The sequence below is a fragment of the Rhinopithecus roxellana genome, chromosome 5 (assembly GCF_007565055.1).
Source record: "Rhinopithecus roxellana isolate Shanxi Qingling chromosome 5, ASM756505v1, whole genome shotgun sequence".
Classification (NCBI taxonomy): domain Eukaryota; kingdom Metazoa; phylum Chordata; class Mammalia; order Primates; family Cercopithecidae; genus Rhinopithecus; species Rhinopithecus roxellana.
In genome coordinates this window covers 89,026,731-89,038,868 of record NC_044553.1, presented here as the reverse complement: position 1 = coordinate 89,038,868, position 12,138 = coordinate 89,026,731, and the positions used below count along the sequence as shown (strand labels likewise).

General features: G+C 36.4%; 1 protein-coding gene across 14 annotated transcripts in view; it reads left to right on the top strand.

Annotated features, from left to right (window-relative positions):
* SYNE2 (spectrin repeat containing nuclear envelope protein 2) overlaps window positions 1–12,138 on the top strand; it is a 392,481-nt gene that overhangs the window by 167,442 nt on the left and 212,901 nt on the right. For all 14 annotated transcript variants that reach the window (XM_030929921.1, XM_030929916.1, XM_030929913.1 and 11 more), the window contains 9 exons: window positions 2,710–2,868; window positions 3,828–3,989; window positions 6,229–6,330; window positions 7,540–7,740; window positions 8,072–8,243; window positions 8,911–9,023; window positions 10,425–10,627; window positions 11,087–11,206; window positions 11,305–11,596. In XM_030929921.1, coding sequence (XP_030785781.1) covers window positions 2,710–2,868; window positions 3,828–3,989; window positions 6,229–6,330; window positions 7,540–7,740; window positions 8,072–8,243; window positions 8,911–9,023; window positions 10,425–10,627; window positions 11,087–11,206; window positions 11,305–11,596 — 1,524 coding nt within the window. The remainder of the gene's footprint in view (window positions 1–2,709; window positions 2,869–3,827; window positions 3,990–6,228; window positions 6,331–7,539; window positions 7,741–8,071; window positions 8,244–8,910; window positions 9,024–10,424; window positions 10,628–11,086; window positions 11,207–11,304; window positions 11,597–12,138) is intronic.

The following is a 12,138-nucleotide window of genomic DNA, read 5'->3' as shown; positions in this document are numbered from 1 at the left end:
CCAGCTTCATCCATGTCCCTACAAAGGACATGAACTCATCCCTTTTTTATGGCTGCATAGTATTCCATGGTGTATATGTGCCACATTTTCTTAATCCAGTCTCAAGTGCAAATTTTTTACATGAGTATATTGTGTAATGGTGGAGTCTGGGATTTTAGTGTACCTATCACCCAAATAGTGGACATTGTACCCAATAGGTAAATTTTTAGCCCTCACCCCTTTCCCACTGTCTCACCTTTTATAGTCCTCAAGACCTATTATTCCACTCCATATGTCTGTGTGCCCCCTTTGCTTAGCTTCCACTTATAAGTGAGAAGGAGTGTGAAGGAGTCTTTGGTAAATACAAGTTTTTGTTTCTCAGGGATGTGTCCAGGAGTGTGCTTGCTGGGTCATATGTTAATTGCATGGGGTTTTTTGTTTTTGTTTGTTTGTTTTTTGATGGAGTCTCGCTCTGTTGCCCAGGTTGGAGTGCCATGGCACAATCTTGGTTCACTGCAGCCTCCGCCTCCTGGATTCAAGCAATTCTCCTGTCTCAGCCTCCTGAGTAGCTGGGACTACAGGTGCATGCCACTACACCTGGCTAATTTTTTTGTATTTTTAGTAGAGATGGGGTTTCACCATATTGGTCAGTCTGATCTCGGACTCTTGACCTCAGGTGATCCCACTGCCTCGGCTTCCCGAAGTGCTGGGATTACAGGCCTGAGCCACTGCTGGAATGGCACTGTCTGGCCTGCAGGTTTTTTGTTTTTTTGTTTGTTTGTTTGTTTGTTTGTTTTTTGAGATGGAGTCTCACTCTGTTCCCCAGGCTGGAGTGCAGTGGTGCAGTCTTGGCTCACTGCAAGCTCCGCCTCCTGGGTTCATGTCAGTCTCCTGCCTTAGCCTCCCAAGTAGCTGGTACTACAGGCGCCCGCCACCACCCCAGCTAATTTTTTTGTAGTTTTTTAGTGGAGACGGGGTTTCACCGTGTTAGCCAGGATGGTCTCGATCTCCTGACCTCATGATCCACCCGCCTCGGCCTCCCAAAGTGCTGGGATTACAGGCATGAGCCACAATGCCCGGCCTGCATGTTTATTTTTTAAGGAAACTGTCAGAATGTTTTTCAGAGTGGTTATACCATTTTATGTGCTTTTTCTGCATTAACTAACATGATTATATAATTTATTTCCATCAGCTTGTTAAAATGGTGGGTTACATTGATTGATTTTTGGATGTTAAACTAGGCTTGCTTCCTGGAATAAACCTTATTTGGTCATGGTATATCATTCCTTTTTTTATATGTGTTGCTGAATTATATTTGCTAATATTTTGTTAAGGATTTCTGTGTAAATATCCTTGAGAGTTATGGTAGTTTCTTTTTTGGTACTGTAAAACTGACTTTCATAAAATTAATTGGGAGTGTTTCCTTCTCTTCAGTTTTTCAGGAGAGATTGTATATGATTGCTGTTAAATCTCTTTTAGATGTTTGATCAAATTCTCTAGTGAAACCATCTGGACCAGTAGATTTCTTTTTGGGGAGTTTCTACATTATTCATTCAATTCTTTAATATTAATAGGGCAATTTACATTATGTATTTAATATTGGATGAGTTGCAGTAGTGTTTTTCAAAGTATCTGTCCATTTCCTCTAAGTTTTCAAATTTGTGTGTGTAAAGTTATTTGTAGCATTCTCTTATTATCTGCTTGATGTCTGTAGTGTCTGTAGTGGTATTCCTGTTTCATTCCCAGTACTGGTATTGCTTTCTTCTGTCTTTGCTTTTGTCAGTCTTTCTAGAAGTTTATCAATTTTACTGATCTTTTGAAAGAACTAGCTCTTTATTTTATAGATTTTTTCCTAATGTTCTTGTATTTTCAACTTAATTGATTTCTGTTTTAATTTTTATTATTTCCTTCCTTTTGCTTCCTTTGGGTTTATTTTGTTCTTAGATTATTGAAGTGGTCATTTAGATGATTGATTTCAGATTTTTCCTCATTTTTAATGTATGCATTTAGTGCTATAAATTTCCCTCTCAGCAATACTTTAACTGTGCTACACAAGTTTTCATGTTTTATTTTCATTCCATTTGATGTATTTAAAAATTTTTCTTGAGACTTCCTCTTTGACTCGTATTTAGAAGTATGTTGCTTAGTTTCCCAGTGATTGGAGATTTTCCTTTTGAAAAAGTAGCATTTTGCCTTTTATGATAAAGTTAGAATCCAAGATGTCTTAGAGTTCTGTGTATTTTATTCAGATAAGTGCTTAGGTTCTTTGATATTAAAAAGATGATTCTTATTAGGCAGATGTAGGGACTGTCATTTTTTTTTTTTAATGCCATTGAATGCAGATGCTTTTTTTTGGCTGGTAGAATCTTATTTCACATGGATAAGAAATATGGTTTTAGACCACTATAAAAATTTCATCATGCCAAGTGGGAGGAAATTTGAGTATAGGATTAACATTAAACCAATGGTTGGGATGCTAAAAACTTTTCATTGAGAAAGTGGGACAATAAAAGCCTACTTTAAAAAAATAAAAAAAATAAAAATAAAAAAAAAATAAAAATAAATAAATAAATAAATAAATAAAAGCCTACTTTAAAAAAGAACAATGTAAGGACGTATTACGCTTTGTTGGATATTGTTTTTAAGCTCAATATCCAACAATAGAATTGTGATTCTTAGCTGTTTGTCTATATCAATGTATCAAAAATAACTTTCATATCTTTTTTACAGATTGAAATTGTCAAAGAAGAATTTAATGAGCATTTAGAAGTTGTAGACAAGATAAACCAGATCTGCAAAAATCTACAATTTTATCTAAATAAAATGAAAACTTTTGAAGAACCCCCTTTTGAAAAAGAGGCTAATATTATTGTGGATAGATGGCTTGATGTAAGTGATAATTTCATTGACTGCAAATTTAATTTTGTTTCCAATTTTTTTGTGTCTTTAGTATTTTTATTTAATTCAAGATTTGAAAATACTCATTGTAAAAATGTTCAAATTAGATAAAACTTAGGAATTAATTTTAACCCCAGAGTTGGGACTACTAACAGATGGGTTCATCATCTTGTACATATAGAAATACATACTTGGCTTTTTAAAAATAAGTTCATTAATGTATTGCCTGTTCATGCAGTATACTGATGTTTAACTACATATTTATTGTAATTTTGGTTGAGTAGTAATGATATTACTAGTTTTTATTAATTACAAACTAAAAACTCATCTGCATTATGTTTTCATCTGGGTTTTTAAAAGCACTATTTAACAAAAAAAAAAATGTAGTTTAGAAATGAAGAAGACTAGACCAGGTGTGGTGGCTCACACCTATAATCCTAGCACTTTGGGGAGGGAGGCTGAGATGGGTGGATCACCTGAGGTCAGGGGTTCGAGACCAGCCTGGCCAACATAGTGAAACCCATCTCTACTAAAAATACAAGTATTAGTCGGGCATGGTGGTGCATGTCTTTAATCTCAGCTACTCAGGAGGCTGAGGCAGGAGAATCATTTGAACCCAGGAAGCAGAAGTTGCAGTAAGCCAAGATGGCGCCACTGCACTCCAGCCTGGGTGACAGAGTGAGACTCTGTCTCAAAAAAAAAAAAAAGAAATTAGGACTGTTGATTTCAATTGCATATAAGCAGCAAATCAGGTACGTTTTATTTTTTTATTTTTAATTTTTAAGAGAAAGAACTACATGATATGTTAAAGCAAATTTTTGTTGATGAATAAAGCAAATTATCTAGTAATAGTAAACTAAAATTTTATTTTAAAACAGTGTTTGGCTGAAACAGTGGTTTTCAAACTTTTCACAGCTACATATGTTGTTTCTCTTTTTAAATTATGGTAGATAAATGAAAAGACAGAAGACTACTATGAAAATCTTGGTCGAGCTCTAGCTTTGTGGGACAAACTTTTTAACTTAAAAAATGTCATTGATGAGGGGATGGAAAAGGCCCTTCAAAAAATGGAATTACATCAATTGACTGAAGAGGACAGAGAAAAGCTGAAGGTAATTTAACAAATAAAATACATGCTTTTCTTGGTACACAATTGACTTTTTTTATTTTTATTTTTTATGAATATAGTCAACAAACATATTAGGATGCTCATATGTGACTTTGTTATCAAGAAAATCACAGATATTTTTTGGATCATTATTCAGTTGTTGAATCTATTACCCTTACCACTACTTTGAAAGTATGGGATTTAGTAGGTCTATTGCTAGATCTTGTTATATAATAGGGAAACGTGTGCTAGTATTATGTATCACAAATTGTTTTTAATATTTTGATAACTATCATGTAATTTTTTTCCTTTGTAATTCTACATTATTTAATTTATGCTTTATTTTTAAAATGCTATTACACGAGGGATCTATAGGCTTCACCAGATTGCCAAAGGAATTGGTGGTATGAAAAAGATGAAGAATTCCCAGCAACAGCGCCAACTAAATGCATAATTGCTCCCGGGTAGTGATACAGACCCCAGGGGTTGGCAGACTTTTTCTTTTCTTTTTTTTTTTCTGAGGCAGAGTCTCGTTCTGTCGCCCAGGCTGGAGTGCAGTGGCACAATCTCGGCTCACTGCAACATCCGCCTCCCAGGTTCACATGATTCTCCTGCCTCAGCCTCCTGAGTAGCTGGGATTACAGGCGCACACCACCACGCCTGGCTAATTTTTTATGTATTTTTAGTAGAGACAGGGTTTCACTATGTTGGCCAGACTGGTCTTGAATTCCTGACCTCGTGGTCCACCTGCCTCAGCCTCCCAAGGTGCTGGGATTACAGGTGTGAGTCACAAGGCCATCCAGGAGACTTTTTCTTAAAGGGCCATATAGTAAATATTTTAGGCTTGTGGATCATTTGTCTCTGCCACAACTGTTCACCCCTGCTGTTGGAGAATGAAAACAGCGAGAGACAATATAAATGGTTGAAAGTAGCTGGTTTCCAGTAAAAACTTTATTTATAAAAACAGGCTATCAGCCCTCTGGCTATAGTTTGTTAACCTCTGATCTAGACCATGATTATAGACAGCCTTCTTCGTATTTGAATTAAACAGTGCCTTATAAAGAGTAGAAAAAATACATGGCTATGTTTCACCATCTTTATAGAGCTTCAAGAAAAACTACTTTTTAAAACAACAATCTCAGGTTGTGGCATCTGGAAAGAATCAAAGTTATTTCTCTTTCAACTCTAGGAAGAATTCTTCCTAATTGCTTGTTTGTTTACATATTACTTGTTTGAATCATATAAATTTGTTGTCAGCTGGGTGTGGTGGTTCACGCCTGTAATCCCAGCACTTTGGGAGGCTGAAGCAGGCAGATCACTTGAGGTCGGGAGTTTGAGACCAGCCTGGCCAACATGGTGAAATCCTGTCTGTACTAAAAATACGAAAATATTAGCTGGGTGTGGTGGTGGGTGCCTGTAATCCCAGCTACGTGGGAGGCTAAGGCAGGAGAATAGCTTGAACTGGGGAGGCAGAAGTTACAGTAAGCAGAGATGGTACCACTGTACTCCTTCCTGGACGACAGGGAGACTCCGTCTCCAAAGAAAAAAAAAAAAAATTTGCTCTCTTGCTAGGTCAGAAAAGAGCCGACGGTTGCCAGTTATATATGGTTCAACGTAACATAAGAATGTATGCTAATGCCTCAAATCTTATTTTGTTTCTAATTCTCACTTTTATTCACTTTTTAATTTATGTATTTATTTTTACACATTTGGAAAAAGTTTTTTAACTGTTTGGAGATTTCAAGTTTCCTGGATATATTATAATAGGTATTAAGTAAAACTATGATTTTCTAAGTATAAATGAATCATTTCTATTAAATTTGTCTTGGATTACAGGTTGTTTAAAAATCTGATGTTAAGAATTGTAAACTGACAGCTGTGGGCCAAAATATGCTAAAATTGTGTGTGCGTGTATGTGTGTGTGTGTGCACGCGTGCGGATGCGCACACACGGGGTATGCAATTTATAAATATATTCATGAAATTGAATGCCTTAAGGCAGACTATGCATTCTCTCATGGCACAGGCCTAGCCTTTCTCTTGTCTTATACCTAGAAAGACACTTGGTTGTAGCATTTGCCTGACCCCTGAAGGCACTTGGATTTGTAACTTCTAGGACACTGAGACGCATGATTATGGGAAATTCAAGGGCTCTCTGTTTCTGTATATAAACACTAGTAATTATGGGTATCAGAAAATAAGGTGTGAAATAAAGACACTCTCCTTTAAAATTACATGTTTTAGGAAGAATTACAAGTCCATGAACAAAAAACTTCAGAATTTTCTAGAAGAGTGGCTGAAATACAGTTTTTGCTCCAAAGCAGTGAAATACCTCTTGAATTGCAGGTAAGAATTTTTATTTAGAAGTTTCAGTTATTGAGGCTTCAGTAAGCCATAATCATATCACTGCACTCCAGCCTGGGCGACAGAGCAAGACCCTGTCTCTAAAAGAGGGAAAAAAAGGCCCAATTAAAGATTCTCTATAACAGGGATGTCCAGTCTTTTGGCTTCTCTCGGCCATATTTGGAAGAACAGTTGTCTTGGGCCACACATGAAATACATTAACAATAGCAAAAAAATTTCATAATGTTTTAAGAAAATTTAGGAATTTGCGTTGGGCCGTGGACTGGACAAGCTTGCCCTATAGCCTCTAAAATAACACTTGTAAACCATGCATTCTAAGCCTAAAATAAAATTAGGATCATTTATTCAGTTCCTATGTTAAGTCCCACCAAATTTCTAATAGTGGGTATAGTTAAATATATTTATTCCATATTTAGCATGAATGATAATATATTTTTGTATTCCTTTATTTTCCCCTCACCTATTTCACAGGCCTCAGGTATGGAGGGCAAATGTTGCCTGTGCGTCTATGTAAAGTAATGATGATTTTCTATGTGTTTCTTGGGTATAGGAAGGAGAATTTCACTCAAGTCCTCCTAGGTTTATTATTTGCTAGATGGAGAAAGAGAGAGATTGCCCCAAGTATGATTTTCTGTTGTGTGAAGAGATTTGTTTTTGTTTTTCTTAGATCTAGGTGCATAGTGGTTGAATATGAGCACTGGAGTTAAGACCTTCTGGGTGAGGTTCTGGCTGTACTACCTACTAGCTTTATGATCTTGGACAAGTTACTTAACATTCTTAAGCCTGTATTTTATATACAAAGCGCTTACCACAATGCTGTGTAGATCATAAATACTCAATAAAAAGCTGGCTATTTAATTTTTTATTTATATTTTTATTTATGTTTTATGTCATGAGCACCATGAGATAGCACCTTAGTTAGTATGCTAGATTAAACTTGTGTTGAGGGGAAGGATCAAGTTTGTCTCTTAGAAAAAAGTCAGAATATCCATCTCAGTTTTTTTATGTTATGCTTTATCCTTTGAAGGCAAAATTCAAATAGTATCAGTGACATAGAAAAATGTAGAACAGTGAGAAGAATGCATTTCACATTGAAATGAAGTAATCTTAACCCATTGTCTAGCAATATAGTTGTCTTAAATCTAGTTAAATAATGACCATTATACTACTTCATATGTGTCATGATTTCAGGTCATGGAGTCCTCTATTTTGAACAAGATGGAACATGTACAGAAGTGTTTAACAGGAGAATCCAACTGCCATTCACTCAGTGGCAGCACTGCTGAGCTAAGGGAGGATCTCGACCAAGCCAAGACCCAGATCGGGATGACTGAATCCCTCTTAAAAGCCCTGTCTCCTTCTGACAGCTTGGAGATCTTCACTAAACTAGAGGTGCTACCCAGCTGCTTGTCTTCTGTGGTTCAGATATATTTTCACACTATTTGCAGTTGTCTTGAGCTCTTAGAGTTAATAAAAATAGAAAAAGAAGAAAACTCAGAAAAACCACTTTTGTATATTTAACATTTTCATCTTTGAATTGCCTTGTGGATGATAATTAATTGATATTAACTTGCATTGTATCATACATTTACTAGCAAAGAGAAAGTGAATCCACTCAACTGAGAGTCATTGAGATTTTTACAAAACAATTGAGATCTAATATGCTTTGTGTAATTTGAGCCTGTTTTAAGATTTAATGGTTGTTGTTTGTTTATACCTTTAGGAGATACAACAGCAAATTCTACAGCAAAAACACAGTATGATATTACTTGAGAATCAAATAGGTTGTCTGACTCCTGAACTCTCTGAATTGAAAAAGCAATACGAAAGTGTCAGTGATTTATTTAATACCAAAAAAAGTGTTTTACAAGATCACTTTTCTAAGTTATTGAATGGTGAGTGCAACATTTCTCTTATTTTGTTTCTGGGACTCTTGAAGTATGAATGTAGTACTGTGAGCACAAAGGCTAATCTAAGCCTGACTTGAAGATGGTTTGCACAGACTACATTCAAGAAAATAATAATCAGATAAATCTCTTGGGAGCAAAGACTGATTTATGCTTGACATAAATAACATCTAGTTCTTGCAAGCTCCAAATCTTTATTTCTTTCTTGAAGGTAAGTCACCAAGGTCCTAGTGTTTGACCTGCTCACTGTGGTCGGTGAGTCTGGGGAAATACTGGTGCACAAGCTGTCCGGGCAGTGTCTTTGAGTATCCTGTATGCTTGGACGTTTGGTATAGAAAATACACTACAATTATTTGATTAATTGTAGTAAAAATACTGGAGGCATAGAACCGTATCTAAATAAACAGTGAGGCTGGGCGCGGTAGCTCACTCCTATAATTCTAGCACTTTGGGAGGCTGAGGCAGGTGGATCGCTTGAGCTCAAGAGTTTGAGACCAGCCTGGGTCTAAAACCTTGGTGAAAGGTTTCAGAGTTTATTACCACTTTCACGATGATGTGTATCTATGGCATGGGAAACAAGTTTCAAAATCTCTCACTTTAACAAGATACATGAAGTCTTCCTTGAATGAATAGAGCTTTTTTTCTCCCCCTGCAGATCAATGCAAGAACTTTAATGATTGGTTCAACAACATTAAAATGAACCTTAAGGAGTGTTTTGAATCATCAGAAACAAAAAAGAGTGTGGAACAAAAGCTACAAAAGCTTTCTGTAAGAGATATATGTACATTTTTTATAAAAATTTCCAATACTAAAATACTGGAGGCATAGCACTCTATCTGAATAAATAGGGAGGCTGAGTGCAATAGCTCACACCTGTAATCCTAGCATTTTGGGAGGCTGAGGCAGGTGGATCACTTGAGCTCAAGAGTTCGAGACCAGCCTGGGTCTCGAACCTTGGCGAAAGGTTCACTAAGTTTATGGTGAAACCTTGTCTCTACAAGAAATACAAAAATTAGCTGGGGGTGGCAGCAAGTAATTGCAGTCCCAGGTAAGAGGATTGCTTGAGCCTGGGAGGTGGAGGGTGTAGTGAGCTGAGATCATGCCACTGCACTCCAGCACTCCAGCCTGGGCGACAAAGTGAGACCCTGTCTCAAATAAAAAAGAAATAGAGTAATAAGTACTTTGACTTCCTAATATTTTCACATAAGAGATAATATTCCCAAATAACTTGGCCTTTTCCCAAATATTTAAGACTCTATTTATTGGATATGTGTACCAAATGGCTTACAGAATCTCTACTTTTACATATATTCTAAGATGCTGTTTAATTTAGTGTCCACTGGTGAATTCAGTTGTGTTCAAATCATACTTGATAAAAAATAAAGACCTAATTTGGATTTTAAAATCCCCTTTCTTGAAAGAGGAATTTTGACTTGTTTATACATCTTTTCCCCGTTATATTTCTTTTAAAAATTGCCACTGAACTTCAGTACATTTCTGGTTGGAACATGGTGGAGGATATCCTGAAATGAAAGGCAGAGTTCATGGGGGCGTAAGAAAGGCCTGTGGTACCCTAAAATCTTGATCACTTTAATGTTTTGAAGATAAGTTATGTTCTTAAGCTTATCAATGGCACTAAATGTTCCCTGTTTAATTCCTTGCTTTGATGTACCATTCTTTACTGATAGAATCACCTCTCTTCTCTTTTAACCATTTGAAGTCCCATCTTTTTTTTGTTTGCTTGTTTGCCTGTAATTTTCCCCATTGCATGGGCCTTAACAATTGATACCCAAACCTTGAAACATAAACATTGAGATAAAATTCTAATTTGGGCAACGTTAAATACAGAATAGTCTGTGGAGAAGTTGGACACAGCCAGGATAGGAAAGTGTAACTTTCCTGGTCTTGCTCCTGCTGATCTTCCCAGTGGCTCTGTGTTTGCTTGATATAATTCCTTGGAAGTCGGAAGTAAATGTAAATGTACATGTGCATTCTAGAACTATTATAAATCATCTGCCATTGGAGATAGCCACATCTCCATCACCCTTTTGTATAGGATCTTAAGAAGGTGGAATGTCTGTGTACTGGTTTGGAAAAGTGTTGTGAGGGTGGCAGAGACCACATTCAGACTTACCAGGAGATTGTAATGGACTTTTTGTCTTTCTGAAGGATTTCTTGACTCTTGAAGGAAGAAACAGTAAAATAAAGCAGGTGGACAGTGTACTGAAGCATGTGAAGAAGCATCTGCCCAAAGCACGTGTGAAGGAGCTAACCAGTTGGCTCGTGGGTCAGGAATTGGAATTAGAAAAAATGGAGTCCATATGCCAGGCTCGAGCAAAGGAGCTTGAAGACTCCTTGCAGCAGCTACTGAGGTAGGAAATAAAGGTGATACCTAAATAGCATGTTTTCTAACCATATCTTTATTTGTACTCTGCCTCAGCACAGAGAGCACTGGGACATGCAGTACACACAAATTTCACACACAAAAGGCGTACTTTTCAATCCAGGTTTGGTGCTAGAAATATAAAAATTTGGGGAAAATCTTCACATTATCTAATGTAGCAAAGATTCATGGAATAGTCCGAAAAACGTTTTCTGTTTGTTTCCTGTTCTCTATGAGACATTAGTGTGGTTTTCTTTAATACTATAGAACCCCACTATCATATAGGCTGTTATTTAGATTTTGTTATATTACAAATTAAATTCTCTCTAAATTATATCAAACATATATTATAAAAACCTGGTTGAGTCACAACGTTTGTGCCATCCTTTTCTTTGGTGTAAACACTTTTTGCTAATTTTGTATTTAAACATGGGTAATGCTCTTTTAGACTCCAGGATGACTACAGAAACCTGAGTAAGTGGATGGCTAATCAAGAAGAGAAATGGAAAGGAATGGAAGAATCAGGGGAGAAAACTGAGCTGTTCTGCCAAGCTTTAGCTAGAAAGAGGTATAGCTGATCTTGTATGAAATATATTACCTGGGAATATGGTTTCTTCCATGGTATGGTTACTCCTATAAACTTTAAATGGTATTTGGAATTTACAGCGAACAGTTTGAATCTGTGGCCCAGTTGAACAACTCTTTGAAGGAATATGGGTTTACTGAAGAAGAAGATATAATAATGGAGTCAACATGTTTGATGGATAGATACCAGACATTACTGAGACAACTAAGTGAAATCGAGGAAGAGGATAAGTTACCACCCACAGAGGACCAGAGCTTTAATGATCTTGCACATGATGTAATTCATTGGATAAAGGAGATTAAAGAGTCCCTTATGGTTTTGAATTCATCTGAAGGCAAAATGCCACTTGAGGAAAGAATCCAAAAAATCAAGGTATAACTATGGAAACTAAATTTCAGAAATCCGAGTGAACTCTAGTTTTGAAAAGATTTAAAGGAAATCTAAATGCTTCTTAATGGAAAATCAGATCACTGTGGAATGGTTGAAGAAATTCAGATCACTGAGCTTACAAAAAAGAAGGGTTTGACGAATCTAAAATTATTTTGATGCAAATGAAAGAGAGAAAGCATGTCCTGTCTTAGAGCAGTGCCTATTGTCCATCTTCACTGAGTGCAGAAGAATTGAGATAAAGACAATGGATCAGAGCTGCTAGTGGAGGGGAGTTTGCTGGGATGTCAAAAGAACATATGTCAGTGTAGCAGAAGCATCAGCAATGTCGAGGCAGGGGAATTCTTCAGAGTGGATATAGTTCATAAAAGGTTATTAGATAGTGGACGGGGAAAGCAAGGAAGTCTCAGGCTCCCTTGGGCTCCCTTTTTATCTAAGGGGAGATTCAATAAACAATTTTAAAAATTAAAATTTATAGTAAATTAAAAAATTCAATCACTAGATAAAAATACAGGGGACAGAAGCAC